At 41.4% G+C, this 26802-nt stretch overlaps 1 protein-coding gene across 1 annotated transcript in view; it reads left to right on the top strand.

Moving 5' to 3' along the window:
• Nucleotides 1-2888: 2888 nt before the first annotated feature.
• LOC127586897 (stearoyl-CoA desaturase 5-like) overlaps nucleotides 2889-26802 on the top strand; it is a 52838-nt gene continuing 28924 nt past the window's right edge. Inside the window, exons 1-2 of the mRNA XM_052044918.1 lie at nucleotides 2889-3301; nucleotides 10135-10265. Of these exons, the coding sequence (XP_051900878.1) occupies nucleotides 3079-3301; nucleotides 10135-10265 (354 nt within the window). The 5' untranslated portion in view covers nucleotides 2889-3078. The remainder of the gene's footprint in view (nucleotides 3302-10134; nucleotides 10266-26802) is intronic.

Genomic DNA, 26802 nt, shown 5'->3' with positions numbered 1-26802 from the left:
AGTCTCACTTGAACTTCTGAAATCTTTTACACTTACAGGCAAATTATGCTTAAAAGAAACTAACTAAACCAAATGGAGAGTCTGTGCCATGGGCTCAACACTTCTATATTTTATACTCAGCTTAAAATCACTCAAGATCTTCCAAGTGGTAAATTCTGCTTTGGACAGGGGGAGCAGTAGTTGTGACAGGATATTGGAGAAAGGGAATCATAATTATGAATGTGTGCCTGGCAAACAGACTTTTGTAATCTTTTTGGAATAATGGAGGAATTCCATTTCTAAGCCTTGAACTGATAGAAGAATGCTTGACACACCTTGTTGGTCACATCAAGGAATCCTGGACATCATGGCAGCAAATGATCATGTGTTGCATCTGGCAGCCCTGGTAAAACTGAAGTCAATGGGTATCAAGGGGAAAACACTTCAATGGTTGGAGTCATACATCACATGGAGGAAGATGACTGTGGTTGCTAGATGTCAATCATCCAAGATAGAAGATGTCTCTGCAGTAGTTCCTTGCAATAGTGTCTCAGGTCTGGTCATCTTCAGTTGCTTGCAAAAAACAAACTGCTGAAGGAACTCAGTAGGTCAGGCAGCATCTGTAGAGGGAAATGGACAGTCGACATTTCAGGTCGTGACTCTTCATCTGGACTGATCTTCCTCGACAGATGCTGCCCCACCTGTTGAGTTCCTCTAGCAGTTCCTTTTTTTTTGCTCCAGATTCCAGCATCTGCAGTCCCTTATTCAGCTGCTTCATTGATGATCTTCCTGTATGGTCAGAAGTGAGGATGTTCACTAATGATTGCACAATGTTCAACTCCACGGCAATTTCAGCAATCCATACTTCCATTCAGCAAGACCTAGATAACATTGCAGCATAGGATAATAAAGGGCAAGTAACATTTGTACCACAAAAATGCCAGGCAATGATCATCCCCAGCAAGAGAGAATCTAATGACCTACCTTTGTCATTCAATGATATTTCCATTGCTGAGTCCATGATCATCAATATCCTGGGGGTTCATCATTGACCAGAATCACAACATGATTCGTCATGTAAATACAATGGACACAAGAGGCTGGTATCCTGCAGCAAGTATCTCATCTCCTGACACCCAGGGTCTTTTCACCATGTACCAGGCAGGAGCATATTGGAATATTACATGAGTACAGCTCCAATGCTTGATACCATCCAGGGCAAAGCACCACCTTGCAGTGCGCACTATCTACCAATGGCACTCAGTGCCACCAAGATGGACAAAGGCAGCAAGCTCAGGGGAACACCACCACCAGCATGTTCCCTTCAGAGACGCACAAATATACCACCCTTCATTGTCGCTGGATCTAAATCCTGGGACTTCCCACCCAACAGCATTGTGGGAGTACCTTCATCAGAAGGACTAGAGTAGGCACCTCACCACCACCTCCTCAAGAACAGTTGGGGATGGGCAATAATGCTGGCCGAGTCAATAGTGCCTAGGTCCACACCCTAAAAATAAACAAAAAACATAGTTTTCATAAGAACTAACTGTAATCCTACATTTGGAAGTAGTAATGTCAAACCTGTGGTCCTACTGCAAGTTTGGGGAATTCTGGTTCAAGGAATCTCGTGGTGTTTGACGAGTTTTTAAACTCATGACGGTACTGAAGTTGTGGCCTGATTATTCAGCTGCTGAAACTCATCTGTGAAATGGTTACTCTGGTTTGAGTGCAGACGGATATTTCCTGCGGGATAAGGTCTGGTTGCTATGGTGCAGAATCCTGGCTGTACCCTGACTACTGTGATCTAGGTGCTGTAGAAATGTGAGAACGTAACAAATGGTGCAGACTCCTGGCTGACCCTCCTGCCCCAACTCTCACCTGCCCAAACGGCATTTCCCTCAGTATCCCAGAGTCTACCAGTCTCATTCTTGCACGGGCATCGATGCAGAGAATTCCAAATTCATGTATTCTGGGCAATATGTTTTGTCTGCTTTGACTCGGCGCTGCTCTGGTGCCATGCTCTGGTGCCATACTCTGGGTACGACGGTGCTCATTTTGGCAGTACCTTGATGGCTCTGCTCCTTCCGACAATTGTTCTGCCTCCTCAAGTGTCTGCTGACCGGCTCCGGGTGCTGGGCTGGGAGATCTGTGGCTCCGGGCTTTCTGATTCCGGGTATACGGCTCAGGCTCCGGCCTCAGTCACTCCGGGTGCACGCCCCCGGGCTCCGGCTTCTATCACCCTGGGTCACGCCCCCGGGCCCAGTCACCAGGTGCACGCCAAGGACTGAGGACAGTGTCACCCCGGGTGCACGCCCCCGGGCTCTGGCTTCTGTCACTCCGGGCGCACGCCCCGGGCTCCGGCTTCTGTCACTCCGGGTGCACGCCCCCGGGCTCCGGCATCTGTCACCCCGGGCGCACGCCCCCGGGCTCCGGCTTCTGTCACCCCGGGTGCACGCCCCCGGGCTCCGGCTTCTGTCACTCCGGGCGCACGCCCCGGGCTCCGGCTTCTGTCACTCCGGGTGCACGCCCCCGACTCCGGCTTCTGTCACTCCGGGCGCACGCCCCGGGCTCCGGCTTCTGTCACTCCGGGTGCACGCCCCCGACTCCGGCTTCTGTCACTCCGGGTGCACGCCCCGGGCTCCGGCTTCTGTCACTCCGGGTGCACGCCCCCGGGCTCCGGCTTCTGTCACTCCGGGTGCACGCCCCCGGGCTCCGGCCTGTCACTCCGGGTGCACGCCCCCGACTCCGGCTTCTGTCACTCCGGGTGCACGCCCCCGGGCTCCGGCTTCTGTCACTCCGGGTGCACGCCCCCGGGCTCCGGCTTCTGTCACTCCGGGTGCACGCCCCCGGGCTCCGGCTTCTGTCACTCCGGGTGCACGCTGCCGGGCTCCGGGTTTCCCAGTCGAGGAAGGTGTTGCTGCAGTCCGCGCTACAGGTGGAGCCGCGCCGACGCCCGCCTCTGATTGGCTGCGCGCTGCCAGAAGGCGGCCGGGTCCTGGGCTCCGCTCACTGGCGCGGGATGTCTGCGCCGCTGCCGTCAGTCTGAGCGCGGTGGCTGCAAGGCGGGCGGCCGACACCCCTGTCGCGTCCCCCGACATGGAGAAGGAGGAGAAGATGGGTGGAGAGGAGAAGATGGGTGGAGAGGAGGAGAGGGCAGCGGCGGGAGTCCCCGGAACGGAGGCGGGCGGCTGGCGGCGGGGAGACCGGCCCGTGCAGAGGATCGTCTGGAGGAACGTCGTGCTGATGAGTTTGCTGCACCTGGGCGCCGTGTACTCGCTGAGCCTCATCCCGCAGGCTCAGCCGCTGACCTGGCTCTGGGGTGAGTGAGTGAGCGGCCGCTGGCGCAGCCTCCCGCCCTGCCGCCCGAGCAGTGTCGGCTCGGGGGCCAGACGCCCAGACGACCCCCCCCCCCCCCCAGCAGAACTTGCAAAGCGGGGTAAAATGTCCACAACGCCGTGAATTGAATGGTCGTTGTCGTATTGGGGAAGGAGGGGAGGGGGTGATATGTGGGTTGAGAAGGCGCCCTCCTTGTACTGAAGGACAAGGCACGGGTACCCCAGCCAGCCAGCCCTCGTCTCCCACACGGTCGGCGTCCCTCATCCGCCACTCAACCCCCACCTTGCCTCTTCCACCAACCTCCCGCCCCTCACCTCCCCCACCAATGTCGACCTCAGTCCTTCTGTCCTTGCCCCCAATTCCCCCCATTTCATACTCAGCCCTCGCCTCACCCCCATCTTGTCCTCCAGTATCCTGATCGCCCTCGCCTCCCCCCAACCTCTGATATCTTTGTCCCCCACCCCCGCACTCTGCTCTTTAATAATTGTGCCCCATATTCCAACTGTTCTTTATTCCCCTTCAGCCCCGCTAATTTTAACCCCCCCCCCCGCCCCCATTCCAAACCCCTGCAGCCTGGATTCTCAAAATTTCACACTACCTGTTTTCATCAATGGTGTGAGTATGGATAGTGTGGAATTGCATCGGTGAATAATTAAATGTAACAATGACCGATTAATGGCCACGGTTAAAGAATTTTCATGCATTTAGATACCAGTGGTGATAAGAACACATTAGTTTTAATCACACATATAATTGGATACCACAGGTGCATGCTGTAAAAGAATCTGCAGTGGTTCAGGGAAGTTGCATTCACAGAATGACACATCAGGTTTGATTCCCACACCATAAGTATCAATGTCTGGTCAGGGAATAGGGAATGCATTAGTCCTTAATCTGGTATCATGTGAATAATTAAACCTTCTTAACTTAGTTTTAAATGGTTATCTGCTTAAAAGTGCACTCTGAATGTTTGTGACCCTCCTTAAACAATTTAACTCTTTCTTTTAATGCAGTACTGTAAATGCTCCCATGGCATTTTGCAGGAGTGTTATCCAACAAAATTCGAAATAGAACTACAGGATATTAAGAAAGGTGATAAGTAGCTTGGTGAAAGAGAGGTTTCTGAGCAGCATTTTTAAAGAGATGAGAGACAGAAAGGTACCTCTCTATTCAGATTATTAAATAGTTTCAGTCTGCAAATACAGATGTCAAGAAAAAGTTTATTTCAGTTGAGGTCATCTTGTTTTAATCTCCCAAGGGAGTCCAAATATTGATAAAATCGGTTTGGCTATGTTAGGGCAGAAAGGGTTTCGACTGATTTATGATGATTATGTTGGACTTTTAATTAGTACTTTTTTTGGTCAATTTTGAGTTGGGCTGTGGAACAGTTAATAATCCAGTCAAGAATTATAATCTCCTAATGGTGATTCAAAAACACTTTCATACTACATGAGAAGTTAACCATACCCCATCTGATGAGGGAGAGGGTTTGTATTTTATTTGTATGATCAGCTGAAATGGCCTTAAAATTTTCAAACAACTTCATCAGAAGTAGGTTTTAATATTGTTAAAGATCTATGGCCAAAATTAAATTTAAAATTTTAGTTCTGTCCTCTTGAATTGTAACTTGCACAAATAAAATTCATTATGTGATTGTATGACCTTCTGACATGTGGCTCATAGATAATAAAATGGTTCCAGTCATACAAATATAATTTCAAATTCATTAGTTTGTAACAGATTCTAAACCATTTGGATATCCTTGGAAGTATGATTACTGTGGTTACAAGATTATAGTTATTGATTCTAAATGATGTTTGTAGCAAACCCATTAAAAGGTATTGTGCTTGTATATTCAAATTTATTAGGGATTGACATGAGATTTGGATATGGAGTAAATCTTCCAAGATGTAATGTGTAGTATTAAGATTAATACAGATTGTGAATAATCAATTTGCATGTAAAGGGGAGAGTTATTTTTTGTAACAATAATAAGATTAAAATGGGTGATTACAGAATAATCTGGTTTGCAGAGAAACTGTTAAGATTATCGACAAAAGAAAAGTCATATGGCAAAAATGTTTGGAGTTGCAAGGTTTTCCACCATTTTGTTGCTTTTATTAATAATGAATATTAATAGTGAATATACAATTCTCCTTCAGAAAAAACTTAGTTTCCTTTTGAGATTTGTGCAATGTTAAAATGATCACTATTGAAAACATAGGGGAGTAATTTTTGTTAATCAAAAATAAAGTAAAATTCCAGTCATGCTCATGAAGAATTCATTGCTGTGATTTACATCAGTACTCCAGCTATTCAAATTCAGTTGGCACAGTGTTGAGATGCACTTGCCCTCAATAGTTGTGGAAGGCTATCATGGGACCCCATGTGTTGGTACAGCGTCCTGATGATTGTGCTGTGTCCTTAATGGTACTTAATTCTTAATCACCAAAGATGGATGCAAGTAAGAACACCCACCTAACATTTCTTAAATGGTTCTTTGTGGGCGAGGGTGACCTGCACCCTTCCAGTTTAGTGGATTCTGGACTGGCTGAAGAGTTCTATGCAGGATCTGTGTACTCTGCCTGCATGGATCTGGTATTACTTAATGTAGCAGCTGGCTGGGTAGTTTGGAATGTTGTGCTCAGCTTCTGCAGTTTGTGCATGGCCTTCGCATGCTACCACGTAGAGACTCAAGGCACTCAGGCCCTTCCAGGATGCACCTTCTCCATTCTTAGCAGGCACAGGTCCTAATTTTCCATGAGTTGGTGAGAAATTTTATATCCCCCACCACAAGGAGAGTTTGAGAATGCTTTTGAAACATTTTAGCCTCTGGGAATTTCTTGCTGTGATAAGAGCTTTGGGTAAAGTGCTGGTTGTGGGAATCTGTCTAGCAAGCAGACTACCTATAACCCACCAAATGGAGCTGGTTGAGTGTGATCAGAGCCTGATGTTGACCTGGGAGAGGGTGTTGATATTGTTTCACCTTTTTGTCATAGAATTTGAAGCGTTTCCAGAGCTAGCTTTGGTGGTACTGAAGTGTTTTTTGTCCACATCCCAAAACCTACTTGAGGATGAGTATCACCACTGTTCAGTAGACCTATGGTGACTGACTGAATCCATGGCTTGGGTAAATAACATAATAATACCTTTCTATAAACATGTATAATTCAGAATTTCTTTAGGTCAGCAGACTCACAGTCATTCTTTATTGTAAAATTAATATTGACTAATTTAGGTTTTGTTGAAGGTGCAGCAAAGTGAGGTTTTTGTCTACCTGCACCATTTTAATGATCTTGGTCACCTTTTTCTCTCGTCATAATGGATATTGTACAAAGAACATGGAATGCGTGCAACCAGGCATACTGATTTAAAAAAAAATTAAACCCCAGCAATTTTATAAACTATTGCCTCTGTATCATCAGAAACATCTGTAATGAGAAAAATTTGTCATACCTTAAAACATAAGGTGTTTCTTCTTTTAAGAATTTTCTATAGATTTCATTTGAAAACTAACCTTGTTCAAGACTAGTGACAGTAATCTTTTATTTTATTCAAAACCAAGAACTTGCATTTATGCAGCATGTTTAATAGAGCAAACCTTGTTATTCCTCTTTTGCACTATTTATTTTTGTAACTTGTGATAATTTTATGTCTTTGTCTTGCACTGTACTGCTGCTGCAAAACAACAAATTTCATGACATATGTCAGTGATAATAAACCTGATTCTGATTCAAAATATCCCAAGACAGTTCACAAGAGTATCATTAAACAGAATTTGGGAAGACGTACAAGGATATATTAGCAGAGGTGACTGCCACCGCAGGAAGCTCTTGTCTTTGTCCACAAGTTATTGGTCATCTCTAAATTGCTTTAGCACAAGTCATAGCAGGTGTAAATAACTAATACACAAACACAAATTAACCTTCATTATGCCGCAGTAGTAATCAGGAACCAATCATGAAATAACCCCACAGTCCATAAACTTGAAGGAGTTATCACAGTGAATCACTCTGCCACCATGGAAACAATTGCCCTTAATATTGTAGTATTAAATTGTGGTTGTCACTGTACAGTTACAGCGAATAGCTATGAAAGAGTGGATGACTTCATCAAAGGGAGGTTTTCGGGAACAACAGAGTGAGAGGCAGAGGTTTGGGAGGGAATTTCAGATAATAGGGCCTTGTTGTCTGAAATTGTGACCACCATTAGTAAGTACTGTAAATGATTTGCACACTTACTGTGCTTTGGTTTATGTCTGATCACTCATTTTGTGTAAAGTAAAAAAAAATAATTTCACTTGTGCACAACTTGTACATATTACCATTTTTTAAAACTTTGCATGGAGGAAAAGGGTTGTTCAGAGCCTGAGTTAGATTAGTGACTTTATGCATTTGTTGTTCACTTTTGCCAGCCACAATGGGTATGAGAACTTCTGATGCCCTTCCATAAAACTCCATTGTATTTGCATTATTTCTAGATCGAAATGGCACAAGTAGGAATTTGGGCTTGCTAATATAAATGAGGCCTTGTGCACACCATTTACATAAGCCCTCTGCTTCAATGGTGGAGTGTGTTTATGGATTTGAGCATGCAATATTTGGTGGTAAATTTGCATTCAGAGAAATTGGAGTGAAAGATTCCATTTCATTTGTATACAGAGTAATTCAGTAAAGTGGTTCTATTATGAAAATATAAGTGATATCTAGGAGCTGATGCCCATTGTTTAGCTCATAACAAGCAGCATACTTTAATCAATGAAAGCAAAACATTTAGTTCTCGATCATTCTCCATATCTAACTTTCTTAATTATACATTTTAATAATGAGTGAATTGAATTTCAGCCACAATTTTAGGATTACTAACTTTTTTCAATATACTCTTATTCCTGTTAGGCTTGCTAGCACACTGGAACTTTACTCTCTCAATAATATCAGATAAATCTTGGATGTGAATCTCTTCAGTGTTCAGATTTCTCTCTAATTTATCCTGCGATTTCTATTTAAAGTTATACTGTACATATCACTAACCACTTTTTCACCTCTTTCAAATATGGATGGGAAAGGACATTCCAATTTGTATCACCATAGGGAATGGAGAAATAAAAATGCTGGGTTGCTTTTGCACATGTGGTTATCTTTAAAACAATATGGAAAAATGAGCATTCACTTTTAAAATGAAAAACCAATACTCCCCAAATGTAAAATTAAAGCTGTATTTCTTAACCAGTTAGCTCCTAGAATGTAGTTCCTCTTTGCTGGGCATATTGAGAGTGAAGTTCAGCTTTATTCTTGGAGTGAAATAAGATACCTTTATGAATTTGTAACTTGTTTTACATTAATTAATTTTCTTTACCAGTGAAGTCAACAGGAAAGAAAACAAAAAAAGTGTCACTTTGATGCTGCCTATTTTGCAAAAATGAGAAATGCCCAAGACAAATTTAGACCATGACCACCTCCCACCACCCCCCCCCCCCACCCCCACCAGGCCCACTATTTTCAAAACTGTGCTGTGTTATCTCCTGAGATATTTTAAAAGGGAAATAGTTCCAGTGATTTCTAGCCCAAACCCATTTATTTAGGTTGGGGTGACTTTCTGTTATCCATTTCATTTCTGTATTTTATTGAATCAGTATAGGGTTTAACATCAGTGAGCTGAGGAGTGGTTTGTGGTATGCAATTAAAAGGAAATCTAAAGGAAAGCGTGCATGATTAAAAACAGCAAACAAAAAACATTAATGTTTCGGGTACGTCCTTTAGGCAAAGCACCTGGAACGTCAACCACTTGTTAATGCTTCAGGTGTTCAATAACTTGTGTCTGCTCCAGTTTTGTGGGTTCTGAGGTGGTTGATGAGGCCAATATGGGAACTGCAGCCTGTGCCGTAGGTGGGGCAGAAGGTACATAATGAGTTGATGGTAGTTTAGAAGGTAGGATTCTCCTTCTGCCATTTATGGTGGGTTTCTGTGTGCTGAGCTCTTGGTGTCTTCAACTTTAAGTAGTCATGGCACAGGGGTTCCCATGAATCTGTGTAGCTGTTAGTTTCTCCAAGGAGGTTGAGGACATCTTTGAATATTTTCCTCTGTCTAACAGGGTAATCTCTTGCTATGACAGAGCTCTGAATAAAGTATCTGTTTTGGAAGTCTAGTTTCAGGCATGCAAATGACATGACTTCCTCATCTGAGCTGATTGAGTGTAATTGGGGACAGAAATGTTGGTCTGGAAGAAGATGCTGATGTTAGTTCACTTCTCCAGCCATTGGATTTGGATAATTTTGTGGGGGCAGCATTGGTGATGGCTCTCTGGTGCTTTGAGGTGCTTGTGTAGGAGTCTCTGTCTCAGGAGGGCTTGGATGACTGCTGCTTGGAAGACCATGAGCTTTGTGCCAGGTTTGAGGTCTTTTCCTTGGACAACCAGAGTCTCTGACATGGTGATGGTGAATTTCCTCATGAACATCTGCCCTCATTAAGAGGTGACTCCAAGATAAGCGAAGCAGTTTGTTTTCTATTCAGTTGCTACATGATGTGCTGTGTATTTTTTTTAATTTTGTTTTTATACGGTGTACACTTTGTGCAAATATTTCATACTTGCAACATAATATGGAAATTATCCCTTGGGTCAGTAATGCTTCTGTCTGCCTAATGCTGTTGTTGAGGTTAAGGAGTGAAGGAACAATTATTTCACTAAAGTGATGAATGACCCTTAAAGTGAATAATGAAAGTAGAAATCACTTGCATGACTGGGGTTGTCCCAGCAGCATAGTCATGAATATATGAATAAAAAGTGCCAAGATATTAATCCCATTTTTCTGCCCCACAGCTTATATTTGTTTTCTAATAACGGCTCTCGGAGTGACGGCTGGTGCGCACCGTTTATGGAGCCATCGGTCTTACAAGGCAAAACTGCCACTTCGGATGTTCTTGGCTGCTGCCAACTCCATGGCTTTTCAGGTGACTCCTCTGACTGTAAAATGTGTTGGAACTAGCACTTCCATCTTAGTCATTAGACTGTGGATATATTTGCATTTTTGTTGTGCAGAAATTAATCGATATCAAGCTGTCTAAAAATGGATTTTGATCTTGTTTTTATTTAAAATGAAATGTACCACATTTTAATTGAGCTTTCCTAGATAATGTTATTGTTTAAACACTTATGCTCCACACAAACGTTCTGTTATCCATTTCATGTCTGTACTTTATTGAATCAGTACAGGGTTTAATATCAGTGAGCTGAAGAGTGGTTTGTGGTATGCAGTTAAAAGGTAAGCTTTAACCCATCTAGGATGTGACTGTGACTGCCGTAAGCAGTGAATCTGTAACATATTAACATTGATCATGATGGAATAAGATTAGCTGCTCATAAGATGTGTAATGAAAAGCCAGTTTATATTCTGCAAGAGACTAGATTTAATAGCTAGTGAGTCACAATTAGTGCTGTGAGTGGGATACAAGTTGCATAACGTGGCAGTTCATTACAGACTTTGTTTATAGCACACTTTAGCTGAAGAAATGAAATGACAAAACTTAAAGACAAGTGCTGACAGTCAAGTGAACTGTGTTGCCGTGTGAATTGGCTTTTACTGGCATGAATAACTGCAGTTTGTTGACACTGAAGTTAGCTTCATGAAGCATGAATATTTTGTACCCATACCTTAGAACACAATGTGAAATATTATCAAACAGCATTTTGGGTAGGGTTACACATGAAACTCTGGTTTAAGGGATGGTCATAATGACACCTTGAACTTTTCCTTGCATTCTGTCATTTAGTATTTTGCTTACAAACTGAGCATTTTTCCCAGAATTTTGAACTAGTTGCTTTTCTGAAGAAAACCCAGTCCACTTAATGCCTAGTTTTGACAATTGTCTTTTGCCTTACTTAGTTAATTGCTATATTAATAAGCTGAACAGGAATTCTGAACCAGAGTCGTTTTTACAATGTTAAAATCCCTTTTGACCAGTTGTTCTAAAAATAGAAGGCAGAGGCCTAGCAATTTGTTCACATCCACTAAAGGTCCTAGATGATAGGGTGCTCACAACCCTTCCACGTTAGATGTGCACTGATTAACATATTGGTCAGACTCGTCCATTGGCATCCAGGACTCGTGCTGAAATTTCATTAAGATTCTCATCTAAGTCTTGAGTATGTTTGGGGACCTTTTCATGAAATTATTTCTTCTTGTGTCTATATCTTGCTGACCAGTTCCCAGCATGCAGGTTATTTAGTGGCTTGTGTTTTTTTTAGGTTGCTTGTTACCCTTTTGGACAATTTTTGCAAATATTTTGCCTTCTGCAATGGATTTCTGACATTCTAATTAACATTTTTTTTTGTCTACCTTCAAAACAGTTTGGTGTGGTGGATCTGTCTTTGGGTTGGGAGGATGAAGGAAACAATTGGTTGCTATATATTACAGGCAATATAGACAGGTAGTAGGTGAATCTAGGTGGAGTTGGTGGGCATATTTAAGAGAATGTGCTACAGGAATGATGTTGCTCTGAGAGCCAGCATACATTCTGGGCGAACTTCTATGTCATAAGAAAATGAGAGCCAATAAGGAAGGAAATAGCAGGAGCAGCTGGGCAAGGTGGAACTTTGCAGGAAGACTTTTCCACAACAGGTCTTTTGAAGGCACTTCTAACTGAACTCAACCACGCACCCATACATTGAATGTCTTCACTTTACAAAGGAATGGGTCACTGAAATTGGTCACTTCCTGCAGCCAGGACAAGGGTTAGAATAGCACTTGTTCTTCCTCTGAAGTCCACTTGGTTGCCTAAGGCTGCAGTAAGAGACATCAGTGTCTCTCCCGGCTGCTGCTCACTAGTGTATCAGGAATGCAACTTGGGCTCCTTAAGGATACTGCACTGGAGGCAGCGAGAACACTATGTTTGACTGAAATGCAGGCTTTTCAGTATAAAAAAATGTGGAGTAAATGGGGAAGGACAATAAATATTGTCCTTGGCAGCAGTGCCCATAATCCCACAAATGAATTTTGTTTGGAAGACATTTTAAAAAAAATCAATTTATTACTACAATGGCCATGTTGAATCTTGATGGATGAATGAATGAATGATGGCTGGTCTTTTTAAGTAATGATCTAATCATTTTGAAGTCTTTTGGTTTGGCTGTCTGGTTGAACAATTTGTATTTGTGAAGCTGACCTGAAATGTCCTCATTTTGAGTTAGTATAACATCATACAGATGTGAAAATCTTTGTATGGAAGTTTCATTCTTCTATAAAATCTCTTGCTGACAGGTCTCTGAGGACAGACATGACTGTGTGTACTTTGAATATTCCAGCAGCCCAACTTGTGATGTGCTTTGTGTTCTAGAGAAGTGGCAGTTGAATTCCTGCAGACAACTGCCCAATGCCCTCCCAAAAAATGATGAAAAGTTGGCAGAAACCCTCAAAAATAGCAGATTGTTAAAACAGGCCACTTGGAAATTAAGTTCAAAAGTAGCTTTTCATTTTTGAAAGCTGAGATTTTTATACAGTGGCTCAATTGTGACTCCTAATATTTTTGCTCTCCCAATATAACAGATCACTTGTAGCTCTTTGGTTAATAGAGAAAACAGCTGGAATATGGAATGCAGTTTTGGTCAGGCTAGCATTTTGGGGAAAAGTTTGTTTTTTTTCCTCTTGCAAGCAGAAAGTCAGTTTATTTGTAATTAATTGTATTGCTCCACCTGTGTTGATCTGGGGGTGATGACTTTTCCCATTTTCTGCTGATAATAAACAGTGGGAAATGATATCAAAGATTTTCAGCAATGTCACTAAGTTTCCATCAGATGTTATAAGAAATATTGATGCTAATTTCTGATAGCACCGAAATGCTGTACAGAGCCGTCAATATAATTGCCAAAAGATTACTTGAAGAAACAAGTTGAGAATGCAATATATAAAACAGCACATGGCTGACTTTTTTATATAAAGTTGATTTGGTGAGGTAATACAGCTGGAAAGAGTGCAGAGGAGATTGAGGATGTTGCCAGGACTCAAGGGACTGAGTTATGGAGAGAGGCTGAGCAGGTTGGGACTTCATTCACTGGAATGTAGGAGAATGAGGGGTGATATTATGGAGGTGTATAAAATCATGTGGGGCGTAGATGGGGTCAATGTACAGTCTTTTTCCCAGGTTTGGGGAAATTCAGAAATAAAGGGCATAGGCTTTGGGTGAGAGGGGAGAGATTTTAATAGGAACCTGAAGGGCAACTTTTTGACCCAGTAGGTGGTCAGTATATGGAATGAGCTGCCAGCGGAAGTGGTTGAGGCAGGTACATTAACAATGTTTCAAAGAAATTTGGACAGGTACATGGACAGGAAAGGTTTAGAAGGATGTGGGCCAAACACAGGCAAATGGGACCAGCTCAGGTGAGAATATTGGTCAGTGTGGACCAGCTGGGTTGAAGGGCCTGTTTCTGTGCTGTATGGTCATCAATTTGTGTCATGAGCAAAGATGAAGAAAAGTCATTAATATTCCACCTTTTCTATTTGTTCCCTGGGTGTTACAATGCTGGTGGGGCTGACATTTGAGGTTACTTGAGATTGGTGTGATGGGCCTTAAATTTGTGGCACTTGTGTTTTTCCCATTCAGGTTGGGTAAGGAATACTCATTCTGTTGTAGTTATGATGGAAAAAGTGTTGTTGAATATTCAAGCTGGTGTAGTGTGAATGTTGCAAGGGTAGTAGGAGGTAAACTGTTCTTGTTCTTCAAGGTGATGAAAGGTGCATTAGAACAAAAGAAATAGGAGATGTAGGCCTTTCAGACCCTTGTGTCTTCAGTGCCACTCAGTAAAATGTTACTGATCTTTTACCTCAGCACCGTGTCCCCACAGTAACCTCATGACTTGGATGTGGAAGGGTGGGTTAGTAAGTTTGCTGATGACACGAAGGTTGGTGGTGCTGTGGATAGTGCAGAAGGTTGCTGTAAGTTACAACAGGACATTGATAGGATGCAGAACTGGGCTGAGAAGTGGCAGATGAAGTTCAACCCGGAAAAGTGAAATGATGCACTTTGGAAGATCAAATTCGAAGGCAGAATACAAGGTTAATGGCAGGACGCTTAGCAGTATGGAGGAACAGAGGGATCTTGGTGTCCACGTCCATAGATCCCTCAAGGTTGCAGTGCAGGTCGATAGGGTTGTTAAGAAAGCATGTGGTGTGTTGGCCTTCATTAGTCGGGGTATTGAGTTGAAGAGCCGCGAGATGATGTTGCAGCTCTGTAGAACTCTGGTTAGACCACATTTGGAGTATTATATTCAGTTCTGGTTGCCTCATTATAGGAAGGATGTGGAAGCTTTAGAGAGGGTGCAGAGGAGATTTACCAGGATGCTTCCTGGATTGGAGAGCATGTCTTATGAGGATAGGTTGAGTGAGCTAGGGCTTCTCTTTTTGGAGAGAAGGAGGATGAGCGGTGACTTGATAGAGGTGTATAGGATGATAAGAGCATAGATCAAGTGGACAGTCAGAGACTTTTTCCCAGGGCGACAATGGCTAACATGAGGGGGCATAATTTTAAGGTGATTGGAGGAAGGTATAAGGGGAATGTCAGAGGTAAGGTTTTTTCCCCACAGTGTGGTGGGTGTGTGGAACACACTGCTGGCAGAGGTTGTGGGGGCAGATGCATTAGGGACATTTAAGAGACTCTTAGCTCACCATTTTTCTATCATTTATGTGGTTATCTATGTGGGAGGGAAGGGTTAGATATTAGAGCAGGATAAAATGTCGGCACAACATCGTGGGCTGAAGGGCCTGTACTGTGCTGTAATGTTCTATGAAATCTTTTGACATTGGCTCCACACATGCACCGAAAGACAGCAGCCTTCTTCCCTTGCATACTTTGGGAGTTGTTATCCAGACCTTTGTAGTCAGCTGAAGGCCAATTTAAGAGAAATGCGAGGATATTTTTGTTCCTTAATGAAGATTTTGCCAAAAATTCTGATTTTTCTTTTTACAGTCATTAAGATAGCATACTGTTTTGAGAAGTGTCCACTGTCATCTTTTATCATTTGTTTTCAGTTATCATTTTTTTTCAGTTTTGCTGCATGTTTTACATTTTTATCTTCTATTGTAACATTTTGTTTGTGCACTAGTGGGGATTTATTGCTGGCATGAATCCATGGAGTGAATTTTCAGGAATGTTGTGTGGTTGAAACTGGATACCAACATCCTGAGACAATGACCTATTTGTCCTTTGTCACCATGGCTGTGGAAACATCAGTGTACCATGCTGCTCCATTACCTTGAGAAGTTGATTAATGCTGGGAGAGAATCAAGCTGAAGTTACCTCTATGCTAAGAATTAAAAGTTCTATGTGCAGCATGTTAGATTGTACTGTTCTTTCTAATAAAATTTATAAATAAGATGGGCATTGATTTGGGAGATTAGACTTTACAGTTAGGAACTTGGATATGGGGCAGTCTTATTTGAGAAAGGGTAAAAGGCTATTATGTTGTAGGAGATTTGTAAATTATACTGTATCCCTCCAGAATTTGTACATTAATAACAGTGTGCTTTATTTACAAGACATTAGTACTCAGCAAGATCTGGCCCCATGTCTACTTCATTATCGGTACAGCTTGGCTTACACTAACTTGCATTGGCTTAGCATTTGAAAGACTGGTTCTCAAAACAACAGCTGTCTGCACATGTACAGAAAATGTACACACTACGTCATTAATCAGGTAGATGTACCTAATTTTAAAAAAACTTGGAACTCCTTGTACAGTGATGGTCAATATATTCTTGTAGAGGGACCATGGTGACCTGACTTGCCTGATGCACTCGAGTTATTGTATTTTTTTATAACCACTTCTACAATTACTGTAATTTAATCACAATGTGTTTTGAAAACATGGTGTGTTTTTAAAACGTAACTATCTTTCCTGCTTGTGTTCCTTGTAGGCTTTAGGCTGATTTTAAACAGAACCCCCTAGGGCTATTATTGCCATTTTATATCTATACTGAGTGGACCACATGTTGTGAAGAAGGGTTTTGGACCTGAAATGTTGACTCTGTTTTGCTGCTTTGAGATGCAGCTTGACCTGCTGAATATTTTCGTTGTTCTCTGTTTTTATTTTAGATTTCCAGCATCTGTATTTTTTAATTTTCATTCGCATGTGTTCAGATTGATCAGCTTTGGGTGGTACAGAACCAGCGGACTATTCTGAGGCATTTGATTCATGGCTGCCATCACGTGCCTTGAATCTAATGTGCTCTAAATTGTACTGGCCTCTTTTTGCTCAGCAGCCTGAAACCCACTTGGTAGAAAAGCCATCCTTTTGATTTAAAGTTGAAGGTAACGAATACAACTATTTATAATAGTCAATGAGTTTGCAATTTGCATCCAGGAGGTAAGTAATTGAAAGTGTAGGAAGTTTACCAATGACACAAAAACAAACTTCCATATCCTAAGGAATTTGATAGTGTGTTTTGTGAAGAAGATGCAGAGAAGGTTCAAAGAGATATAGACAGGCTAACTGTGGGCAAGGATGAGGCAGATATAATGTAATGTGATTTAAAATGAGATCATCCACTTTGGTCAAAAGGTAGAAATCGGGCTGCTTTTTAAATGGTGCAAGATTAAAAAGTATTGGTGTTTAGAAGGATCTGGGTACTTTAGTACACAAATTACTGAAAGTTAAGTTAACATGCAGGCAGAGTAAACACTTGAGAGCAAATGATTTTTTGGCTTTCATTGCAAGAAGATTTGAGTTAAAGAATATAGATAACTTACTTCAATTTTTTGGGGCCTTGGCAGAACTGGCCCTGGCTAGATTGAACCTGGTACATTGTGTGCAAGTCTGTTTTCCCTACCTAAGGAAGAATATTCTTGAGATGGAGGGAGAACAGCAAATGTTCCTGGGATGGAAGGAATCAACATGGAAGCAGACTGGCCACATCATTTCTAGAGTTTAGTAAGTGGACACAAAAATTCTTGTGTGGTTTGATAGGGTAGATGCAGCAATGATGTCCCCCAAACGGGTAGACTGGAACCAGGAGAAGGGGTTGGCCATTCTGGACTGATACAAAAAGGTTTATTCATTCAGGAGGTAGTTAATTTTTTGGAATTTTCTACCCTAGAGGGCAGTGAAGAATCTGTCATTGAGTGCATTCAAAACAGAAATTGCTAGATCTTTGAATATTAAGAATATAAGAGCATTTTGGTTTTGCTCCTGGCTTCTGCTCCTCTCTGTGCTGTTTGCACATTCTCCCCACCCCCATATGAGCTTCTTCAAAGTGCTCTGGTTTCCTCCCACATTCCAAAGGCCGGGTAGGTTAACTAATGACTATAAGTTACCCCTAGGTAGAGTCAATGGCATAGGGCAGGCACGGTAGTGTGGTTAGCGTAACACTATGGCAGCACCAGTGACCTGGGTTCAATTCTGGCCGCTGTCTGTAAGGAGTTTGTATGTTCTCCCCATGTCTGTGTGGGTTTCCTCCAGGTTCTCAGCTTTCCTCCCACATTCCAAAGACGTATGGGTTAGGAAGTTGTGGGCGTGCTATGTTGGCGCCAGAAGCGTGGTGACACTTGCAGGCTGCCCCCCCAGAACACTGTATGCAAAAGATGTATTTCATTGTGTGTTTTGATGTACATGTGATTAATAAAGATATCTTGTCTTATGTTAAGAATCAAAGGGGAGTTGATGAGCATGTGAGAAGAATAAATTGCAGGGTACAAGGAAATCAAGGAAGGTGCAATAGGATGAATGAGATTATTGCCCTGGGGGCCTGCAAGGAACTGAGCCAGATAACCACTACCTGTATCATTATGAGAGCTAGTAGATCAACCATCCCTTCAAGTGTGGTCCACTGTTCATTAAGATCTTGTTCCTCTACCATTTTCCAGCACTATAGCTATATCCAGTAACTTAAACATCTAGAAATAGCGTTGATCTGTGTTTTGATTGAACTCAGTGATCGAGTGTCCACAGGCCTCCAGGGTAGAAAATTCCAAAGGTTTGCCATCCTCTAGTGAAGAAATTTCTCTTCATCTTGGTCCTAAGGCCTACTCCTTATTCTGAAACTGTGCTGCCCAATCCTAGATTCCTCAGTCAGGGGAAGCCTTTTCTCCGCATCTAGCTGCCAAGCCCTTTAAGAGTTTTCAATGAGATCTCCTCTTATTCCTCCAAATTCTAGAAAATAGTCTCAATCTATCATTAAACCCACTAGATCTGGAACTAGTCTAATTAATCTTCTATGCCAAATACATCTTTTCCTAGGTAAGGAGACCAAGAATGTGCACCATAATATGGATGTGATCTTGCTGATGCCCAGTACAACTGCAAGTAGACTTTTTTGCTCCTGCATTCAGATTCTCTTGTAATAAAAGCTAACATACCAGCGCTAAAGTAACACTTCTTTAATTGCCTGCTTGTCTTCAATTACTTGTGTACAAACACAGTTGTGTGTCTTTAAACATAAACACAACCCAATTTTTCTCCATTTAATACTCTTTTCTGTTATGTACACAAAAGTGGATAACTTCACATTTTTGCACATTGAATTCCATCTGCTGCTTTTGCCCACATGCTTGGCTTGACTGTTATTCCCTTGAAGCTGCTTTACATCCTCCTCTGTACTCAGAATCCCACCTGGTTTACTATTGTCAGCAAACTTGGAAATGTGATGTTTGGTCCCTTCAGCAAAATTGATTATAGGCTGTGAAAAGCTAGGGCCCAAGCACTGACCTTGCAGTACTCTGCCAATCACAGTCTGTCAATTTGAGAACAATCCATTTATTCCCACTGTTTGCTCTTTAATTGATAACAAGTTCTCAATCCATGCCAGTATATTGCCCCTATTTTCATGTGCTCTAACCATTGTTAACCAGCCTCTTGTACAGGACCTTTTATCAAACACTTTCCACAGATCCAAAAACACCACATCCACTGGTTCCTCCCTACCCACTGACCCCCCCCACCCCATGCACACACCACTTGTCACATCCTCCAAGAACTCCATTTGAATAATCAAATGTGAGATTCCTTTCATAAATCCACGTTGGCTCTGCTCTGTTCTATTATTCTTTTTGTAATGTTCTGTTATTATCTATTTCCTTATAGATTCTCTACTATTAATGTTAAGTCAACAGGTCTGTAGTTATCCATTTTGTATTCCCTTCTTAAATAATGGGATCACCCTGCAATCCACAGGAACAATTCCAGAATCCATAGAACTTTGAAAGATGGAAGCCAGACTCTCTCTAGCGTTACTACATTCAGAACTTTGGAATGTATATCAACCTTGTCATTTATCAACTTTCAAGCTCACCAACTTTTTTTGACCAATACTTAGTTTCTTCTATTCTTCATTCTCACTGGACCCTTTGTTCTCTAATATATCTGGTAGATTTTGTACATCTTTGAAGACTGATGTAAAGTATCTGTTTAATTCCACTCCCATCTCATCATTTCCACATTATAAGTTCTGTCTCTGACTGTAAGGGGCCCACACTTGCTGTCACTCATCTGTTCCTTTTTGTGTACTTATATAAGCAGTTTCTTGCCATTCTATCTTTGCTAGTTTCCTGGTCTTAATTTGCTGAATTCTAAAATGTGCCCAATCCTTGCACCTGCTATATCTGGCAACTTCGATAAACTTCTTCTCGGATTTAACACTTTTTCATTTCCTTTGTCAGCCATCGATGAATTGTTTTCCCTATTGGGTAATCAAGGAATATGAGGTTAGTGCAGGAAAGTAGCACAGATGTGAACATTCAGCAATGACCTTATCATTTAGTGGAGCAGGCAAATGTGCTGACTGGCCCTCTCCTGTTTATGTTCTTGTATCCTGTACTGTCATTTATCACCACATGGTATTCTTGAAGGAAATTTGGGGAAACAAAATGGATCAGATGACCATGAAAATCTTCTGGGGTCATCTGTCCATGGATTTGCATTTATAGATTGGATTTTTTATTAATAGCAATAAATATTTTCACTAATCCAGAAATACATAATTGGATTAAGAGTTCTGAAATATTAACACTCAATAGTACATTTGGAAAATACTTGGTATCTTAGTTATGTAAGAGATTAAAGTTTTATGAAATGCTTTGCATTCTAAATCTTACTTTTCATTGTTCTTTTCTATCTTACAATTCCCAGGCAGAATAAATGGGTCATTTTCTTACTGGCGATTATTAATTAGTGGGGTGCCATTGCTGGGAACTCAATTATTTGCATTATATGACCTGGATAAAGGGACCAAGTATACGATGACCAATTTTGCTGATGATTCAAAAATAGTTGAGTTGGTGAGTGTTGTATAACCCTGCAAAGGGTTACATATAATTGAGTGGGCAAGAAGTTGACAGATGGTGTATAACGTGGGAGAACGTGAAGTTCTCTACTTCGGAAGGAAGAATGAAAAGGCAAATTATTATTTAATCAGAGTGAGTTATAGAATGCTGTAATGCAAAAACGATCGGGGGATCCTAACGCATGAAACAAAGGATTGGCATGCAGGTATGACAAGTATTTAGGAAGCCTAATAGAATATTGGCCTTTTATTGCAAGAGCTGTGATGTATGGAAGTAGAGAAGCTTTGTTACAACTTTACAAGGTACAGGTGAGCCTACACCTAGAGTACTGCGTATAGTTTTGATATTTTAAGGAAGGGTATTATTGCATTGTAGGAAACACAGTAAAGGTTCAGTAGGCTAATTCCTGTGAGATGTTGATGTGAAGAAAGATTGAGCAGGTTGGGCTTGTGCTTAAGGAAGTGTAGAAGAATGAGAGATGACCATATTGAAACAGGTAAGATTCTGAGGGGGAAGTGACAGAATCAATACTGATAAAATGTTATTTTCCCCTAATGAGGCTATCTAGAACTGGGAAGGGTGGGGTGGGGGTGGGCATTATTTCAGAATACAGGTCGTCCCTTAAGACTGAGGAGGATTGTCTTCTCTGAGGGAGCTGATCCACACCTGAGAGAAGTGTGGAGGTGAAATCATTGAACGTATTGAAGGTGGAAGCTTGCACTTATAAGGAGTCAAAGGTACTAGGGGAGAGAAGGGGGAAATGTTGGCTGTGTTTGGTTTGGCCATGACCTTATTAAAGGTAGAGCAGGCTTGAGGGGCCAGTTGACCTATTTCTTGTGTTTTGGATACCTGTGCAGTTAAGGGCCAGTTTTGCAAAATAAAAATCAATTGTATAACAGCAATTTTCTTTGTAAATTATCATGATGGATTGGGATATCCTCCAGATCCCATGATAAATTACTGCAGTGAACTTTGTTCTCTACTTTACACAATCCTGTAACCTAATTGCTCTATCTGCATCAAGAACGCTAAGAATGCCTACTCCTAATATTTAAAATAGCCTGAATTTTGGAAGTAGTCCAATAAATCTTAAATAGATTATCAGCAATTCTACTCCCATGGCTTCTGAGTTTTCAGAGTCCAGGATTGTGGAAGTATTTTCAGGGCTGATTTTGTTAGGAAAACTACACAATTGTTTTTAAGCTTTCCTGAATGTTTCTTTTTAATGACAACTGTGGTAGTTTTTTTAATAAGCTACGTGATGGAGTGTATTTGAAGATGTATTTTAATTCACTGAATATCATCTCTTTAAGGCATATTACATTTATATTGTTTTGCTTGTGTGAAATTAGTTATTTTGATGTTGCGCTGGATCTGTCATTCTAAGTCAGTGGGTGATGGGGTGTGCAGTTACTGGAATCTCTGGGAGCCAGTGCAACACTTATTGGAAATTTGAAGTTTGTATTAAGAGTTGGCAAAAACCTGAATGACACACTTCCGTGCTTCAAAGTTTTAAAATCTGGACGTTTTTCGAATGACATTGGATTTATTGTAAAAAAAAAACAAATTAATGTTTGGATGTTGATTCTACTTTGTCCTCTAGTATTTCCCTTGTTCCCTATCGCAATCCATTTGTGAACTTATTCCCAGCCAGGACATTCTCTCTTCTCTCCTCTTCCATCGGGTAGAAGATACAGGTGCCTGAGGGCACGTACCACCAGACTTAAGGACAGCTTCTACCCCACTGTGATAAGACTATTGAACGGTTCCTTTATACAATGAGATAGACTATGGCCTCATGATCTACCTTGTCGTGACCTTGCACCTTGTTGTCTACCTGCACTGCACCTTCTCTGTAGCTGTGATACTTTGTACTGTTACTATTTTTACCTGTACTACATCAATGCACTTTGTACTAACTCAATGTAACTGCACTGTGTAATGAATTGACCTGTACGATTGGTTTGTAAGACAAGCTTTTCACTGTACCACGGTACAAGTGACAATAATAAACCAATACCAATGTTATTGCTGCCAACCCTCCCTTGTCTGCAGTGTCGAGAACTGCAATAGATTATAGTCCATTCTTTGATTCTGTTCATGTTCATTTATTCTAATTTGGGGATTTCTCCAAAATAAATTCAGAATCAAGCCAGTTGTAAATGGTGGTAATCAATCAAATGGGGAATTCAGGAGAAACTTTCTTCCCCAAGATGTGATTAAACTATGGAACTCACTACGCCAAGAATAGTTGAGGCATTGACATATTTAAGGAGAGACTAGGTAAGTGTTTGAGAGAGGAGGATGGAAGATAAAATAGCAAGTAGAAGCAGAATTGTAGGGCTTAAGCAGTTGGACCAAGTAGCTATTCCTGTGCTGTGAATCTAATTTGTGTTTCACCTTCCCAACCTACATGTTCTTCCATTGTGACTCAGTCATTTTGTGTATCAATTTTTAAAATTTATTTCACTCAGTTAAGATGGGGCACTTCCATTTACTAAAGTGGGTTTTGGACCAATCGTCTCTCCTCTAGACCTTGACATGTTGTCTCTTTCTTTCCTTCCTTCCTTCTTCCTGTGGGACACATATCTGGGAAGTGGCTTGCCTGAGTTTATCTACTTGGTGGTGACCTTTCCTATGTATTTGGTAAATAACTGTGGCTGTGATTGAGAGCTTGTGTGCCATGTCCTCAGCAATATGCCTCCTCCACACTAGTAGGTAACAAATACACTGCCCTTAACTTTTCATAGTCATTCTAGCACTATAGTGAGCCTGGGCTACTGACTCTGTTAACCTTTTGGGGTGCTTCCGCAGGTGATAGTTGCATTTGGATGAAATAACTTTCTGTTGGGCTCCAGATGATGTGGTATGCAGTTGCACAATTGAAATGATCACATCTAGGCATAAGCTAGCTCTAATGTATCCCCAATACACTTCAACTGGAGAGGAGATTGAGGCAAGGGCCTGTGCCTTCATTGAGGAATTCTGTCATTGTTCTGGATCACTTCATCGCTCTTATGCAACAGCCTCTGGTAAATAAGAAACTAAACTCTGGTCACTTGAATAAACACAATTGAGTTCAAGAAAATAGATATTGATTTACATTAGTCGATGAGTGACACTCTGGTTCCGGCAGCTGAAGGACCATGACTTAGAATGACTTGCCATTTGAAATATTGCCCCTTTACTATAGGGCAATGCTTTTGGCAATTGGAGTCCTGATGCAGGGTCTCATCCCAAAACGGTGACCATCCCGCTGCCTCCATAGATGCTGCCTGACCCACTGAGTTCCTCCAGAAGTTTTGTGGGTTTTTTTAAGTTCTAGATTCCAGCATCTGCAGTCTCTTGTGTCTCTCTTTGGCAACAATTAGTGCTTTAACCTGAGGACAAAGCCCAAATTGGAGATTTGCATTGTGAGTAATTACGGACTTCTGCTGCAAAAAGAAAAATTGGCAGATACTGGCTCAAGAAAAGTGTCATATTATTGTAGCACAATACCACTGCAATTCTTAAGACAAATTTAAATCAAGTCTCACCCCAGGGATCCTAAGTGTTATGCTGTTATTTAGCAGCGGGTCTAGGTAATAGAACTGTTCTTGCTTCATCCCTGAAGTGTAATGCACTTAGTATAACTTTGCTGTTTTAATGAAAAACAAGAGATGATCCATTATTTCCCATAAACAGTGACCTTGTAATAAAATGGGACGTTTGAAATGACAATTTGCATGAAAGGTTGTGAAATGAAATTTAATGAACCACCAATAAAACTAGTTCAAAAATTTCTTCCCTATATTTTAAATTTCCTGATTGTTTAAAGTATCATTACAAACTGGAAAGCCAGAACACTTTGAACAGTGGCTATAGTAGGGGTTATAGTTTACTCCTGAAATAATGTGCTTTGTTAAAAATCCTGTCTTTTTTTAAATTCATTTTAAACATCTGGGCATTGCCCTTGAAAAGGTAGTGGTAAAATGCCTTCTAGAATTACTGCAGTCCTCCTAGTGAACTCCCACTGTGCTTTTGGGTAGGGGGTTCTGGATTTAGAACCAGCAAAATATTTCGAAGTCAGGATGGTATGTAACTTGGAGTAGAACCTCTGTAGATTGTCGCATTTCCATACATCTGCTGCCCTGTCCTTCAAGATATTACAGTGCCAGACATATTTAACATTTATATGCCCATTTAAAATTGGGCTTATTGGAAACTTGGCAAAGCAATTTGCATCATTCTTTTTCACTTCCTGTAGTTGGCTGAGATAATCTCCACTTTAACTGATATGTAATAGGTTTAAACAGCTCCAACCAGATCCCCAGCTGATATTTCATAATAAAGAACTAGCAAGTCATAAATTGGTGCATGCCAGTTGTTCTTGTTCTGAGAAGTCACATGGGTCAACTATGAGGAACTGGATTGATTAGTAGGATGGCTACCAGCAACAAAGCTTCATAAAACCAATTCTGGTGAAGGCCGAAGATTACTTATGACATTGAAAACTGAGTTAACTTCTTTGCACACAAATATTAGAGATGAGATTTTTGCAGGGTTCTGGGTGAGGTACTATGCAGTTGCATTACTGAAATGATCACATTCTGACTAATCTATCTGCTAAGACATCTTGGCAAGAGGGGAGTCAAGGTGAGACTTGTGCCTCCAATGAAGAATTCCCTTGCCTTTGCTTTGAATCACTTCATTGCACTAAAGTAGTAGCAGCAGCCTTCTGGTTAAGTAGGAAACTAGGCTTCGGTTGCTTGAATAAGCAGAAGAGAGTTCAAGAAAGTATGCATCAGAACCAGATATTTTTGGTATTGGATTTCAGTCGATTATTCAAAAATAGTTGGTACTCTTTGAAGAGACAACAGGTTAAAAGATGGGCTATCATGGGGCTGAAGGTTATTTAAATTCAGAACCATGCATTGATGTTGGTGTTATGGCATTTCAATCACTTGGGTAGAAGCAGAAATTGCTGCTGATTGACCAACTTCAAAGGATCACCCTAAAACAAGATGGCCCAGTTACAGAAAAACCCTTGGGTGTCCTTGATCATATCAGCACCTTAATGTAGATGAGAGATTTGAGGTGCTCTATCCTTGATTTTTTTTTTTGTTTTTTTACAACTGTCTTCTTCCCAGTGAGTGGAGAGTTGTCAGTTTGGACATTGTAAACTGCACTGAGCTGTCAAGAATTGAACCACACATTGCACAGTATTAGCATCTGATCTGTTCTGGTAGCAAGGAATTGCAGGGATGTGGCAATGGGGCAGTGGGGTGTTTGGGGGTGAGGGGGGTTTGTTTGGAATACAGTGGTGAGGAAGTAGAGCTTCCATTCGAAGAAGTTGTTATCTAGGCACAGCATCACCTGTTGCATTAATGGAGAAATTGACAATAGAACCAAGCTCAGGGACTTGCTCGTAAAAGCAGTGCCACTGACAGAGTACAGATCATTTTTGAGACAATTGAAGAGTGCTAGATCAAGGTTGCTATCCCAAGCAGCAGCTTGCAATGATGTCCTAAGTTTGTGGTGATTTGCCTTCCCCAGTCACAACTAGGTATGACTCTAGCCACATTTATTAAGGAGTCCATGTATCCACTTAATTCTTCTTTGCGAATCTGTTGTGGTGGAGGCTGATCTACACCCACTCCAGTTATAGAAGCCAATGAAGGACTCATAAACTCTGCCACAAATTGGTAACTGGGTCGATGGAGACTCCTCATTCCATTTACCCTGAACTTCTGTGTGCTCCTGATGAATGAACTTTAAGTTCTTGATGTCATCCTGAAGAGTCTTTCTACATTTGCTGCAGTTGTGGACCAGGAATTCCCATGAGTCAGTGGGAATATTACACTTTTTCAGGGAAGCTTTGATAACATCCTTCAATCATTTCCTCAGTCCACTTAGTAACCTTTTTTTTACTTTGACAGAGTTTGGAGTCGCGTACCTATTTTGGGAGTCTGGTGTCAGGTGTGCAAACAACATGGCCTGCCCATCAGAGCTAGCTGAGTATAATTAGAGGCTCAATGCTGGGAATCTGGAAATGTTGGTTTAGGAGGACACAGCTGTTGTATACTTCTGAGAGGTACATCAGCAAGGGGGCAAGGATCGTGCTGCCTACTATATTACAAGCTTCATTTTCAAACCCTCTTTTACAGTTGGCTAAGGGCTGAGCTGTGCACTGAATGCAGTGATAAGTTTCATCACCAATATCTGCCTTTGTGGAAGGTGACTT

This window comes from Pristis pectinata, chromosome 2, assembly GCF_009764475.1.
Source record: "Pristis pectinata isolate sPriPec2 chromosome 2, sPriPec2.1.pri, whole genome shotgun sequence".
Lineage (NCBI taxonomy): Eukaryota > Metazoa > Chordata > Chondrichthyes > Rhinopristiformes > Pristidae > Pristis > Pristis pectinata.
The sequence above is the reverse complement of the archived record's forward strand: the minus strand, read 5'-3'. Positions and strand labels throughout refer to the sequence as shown.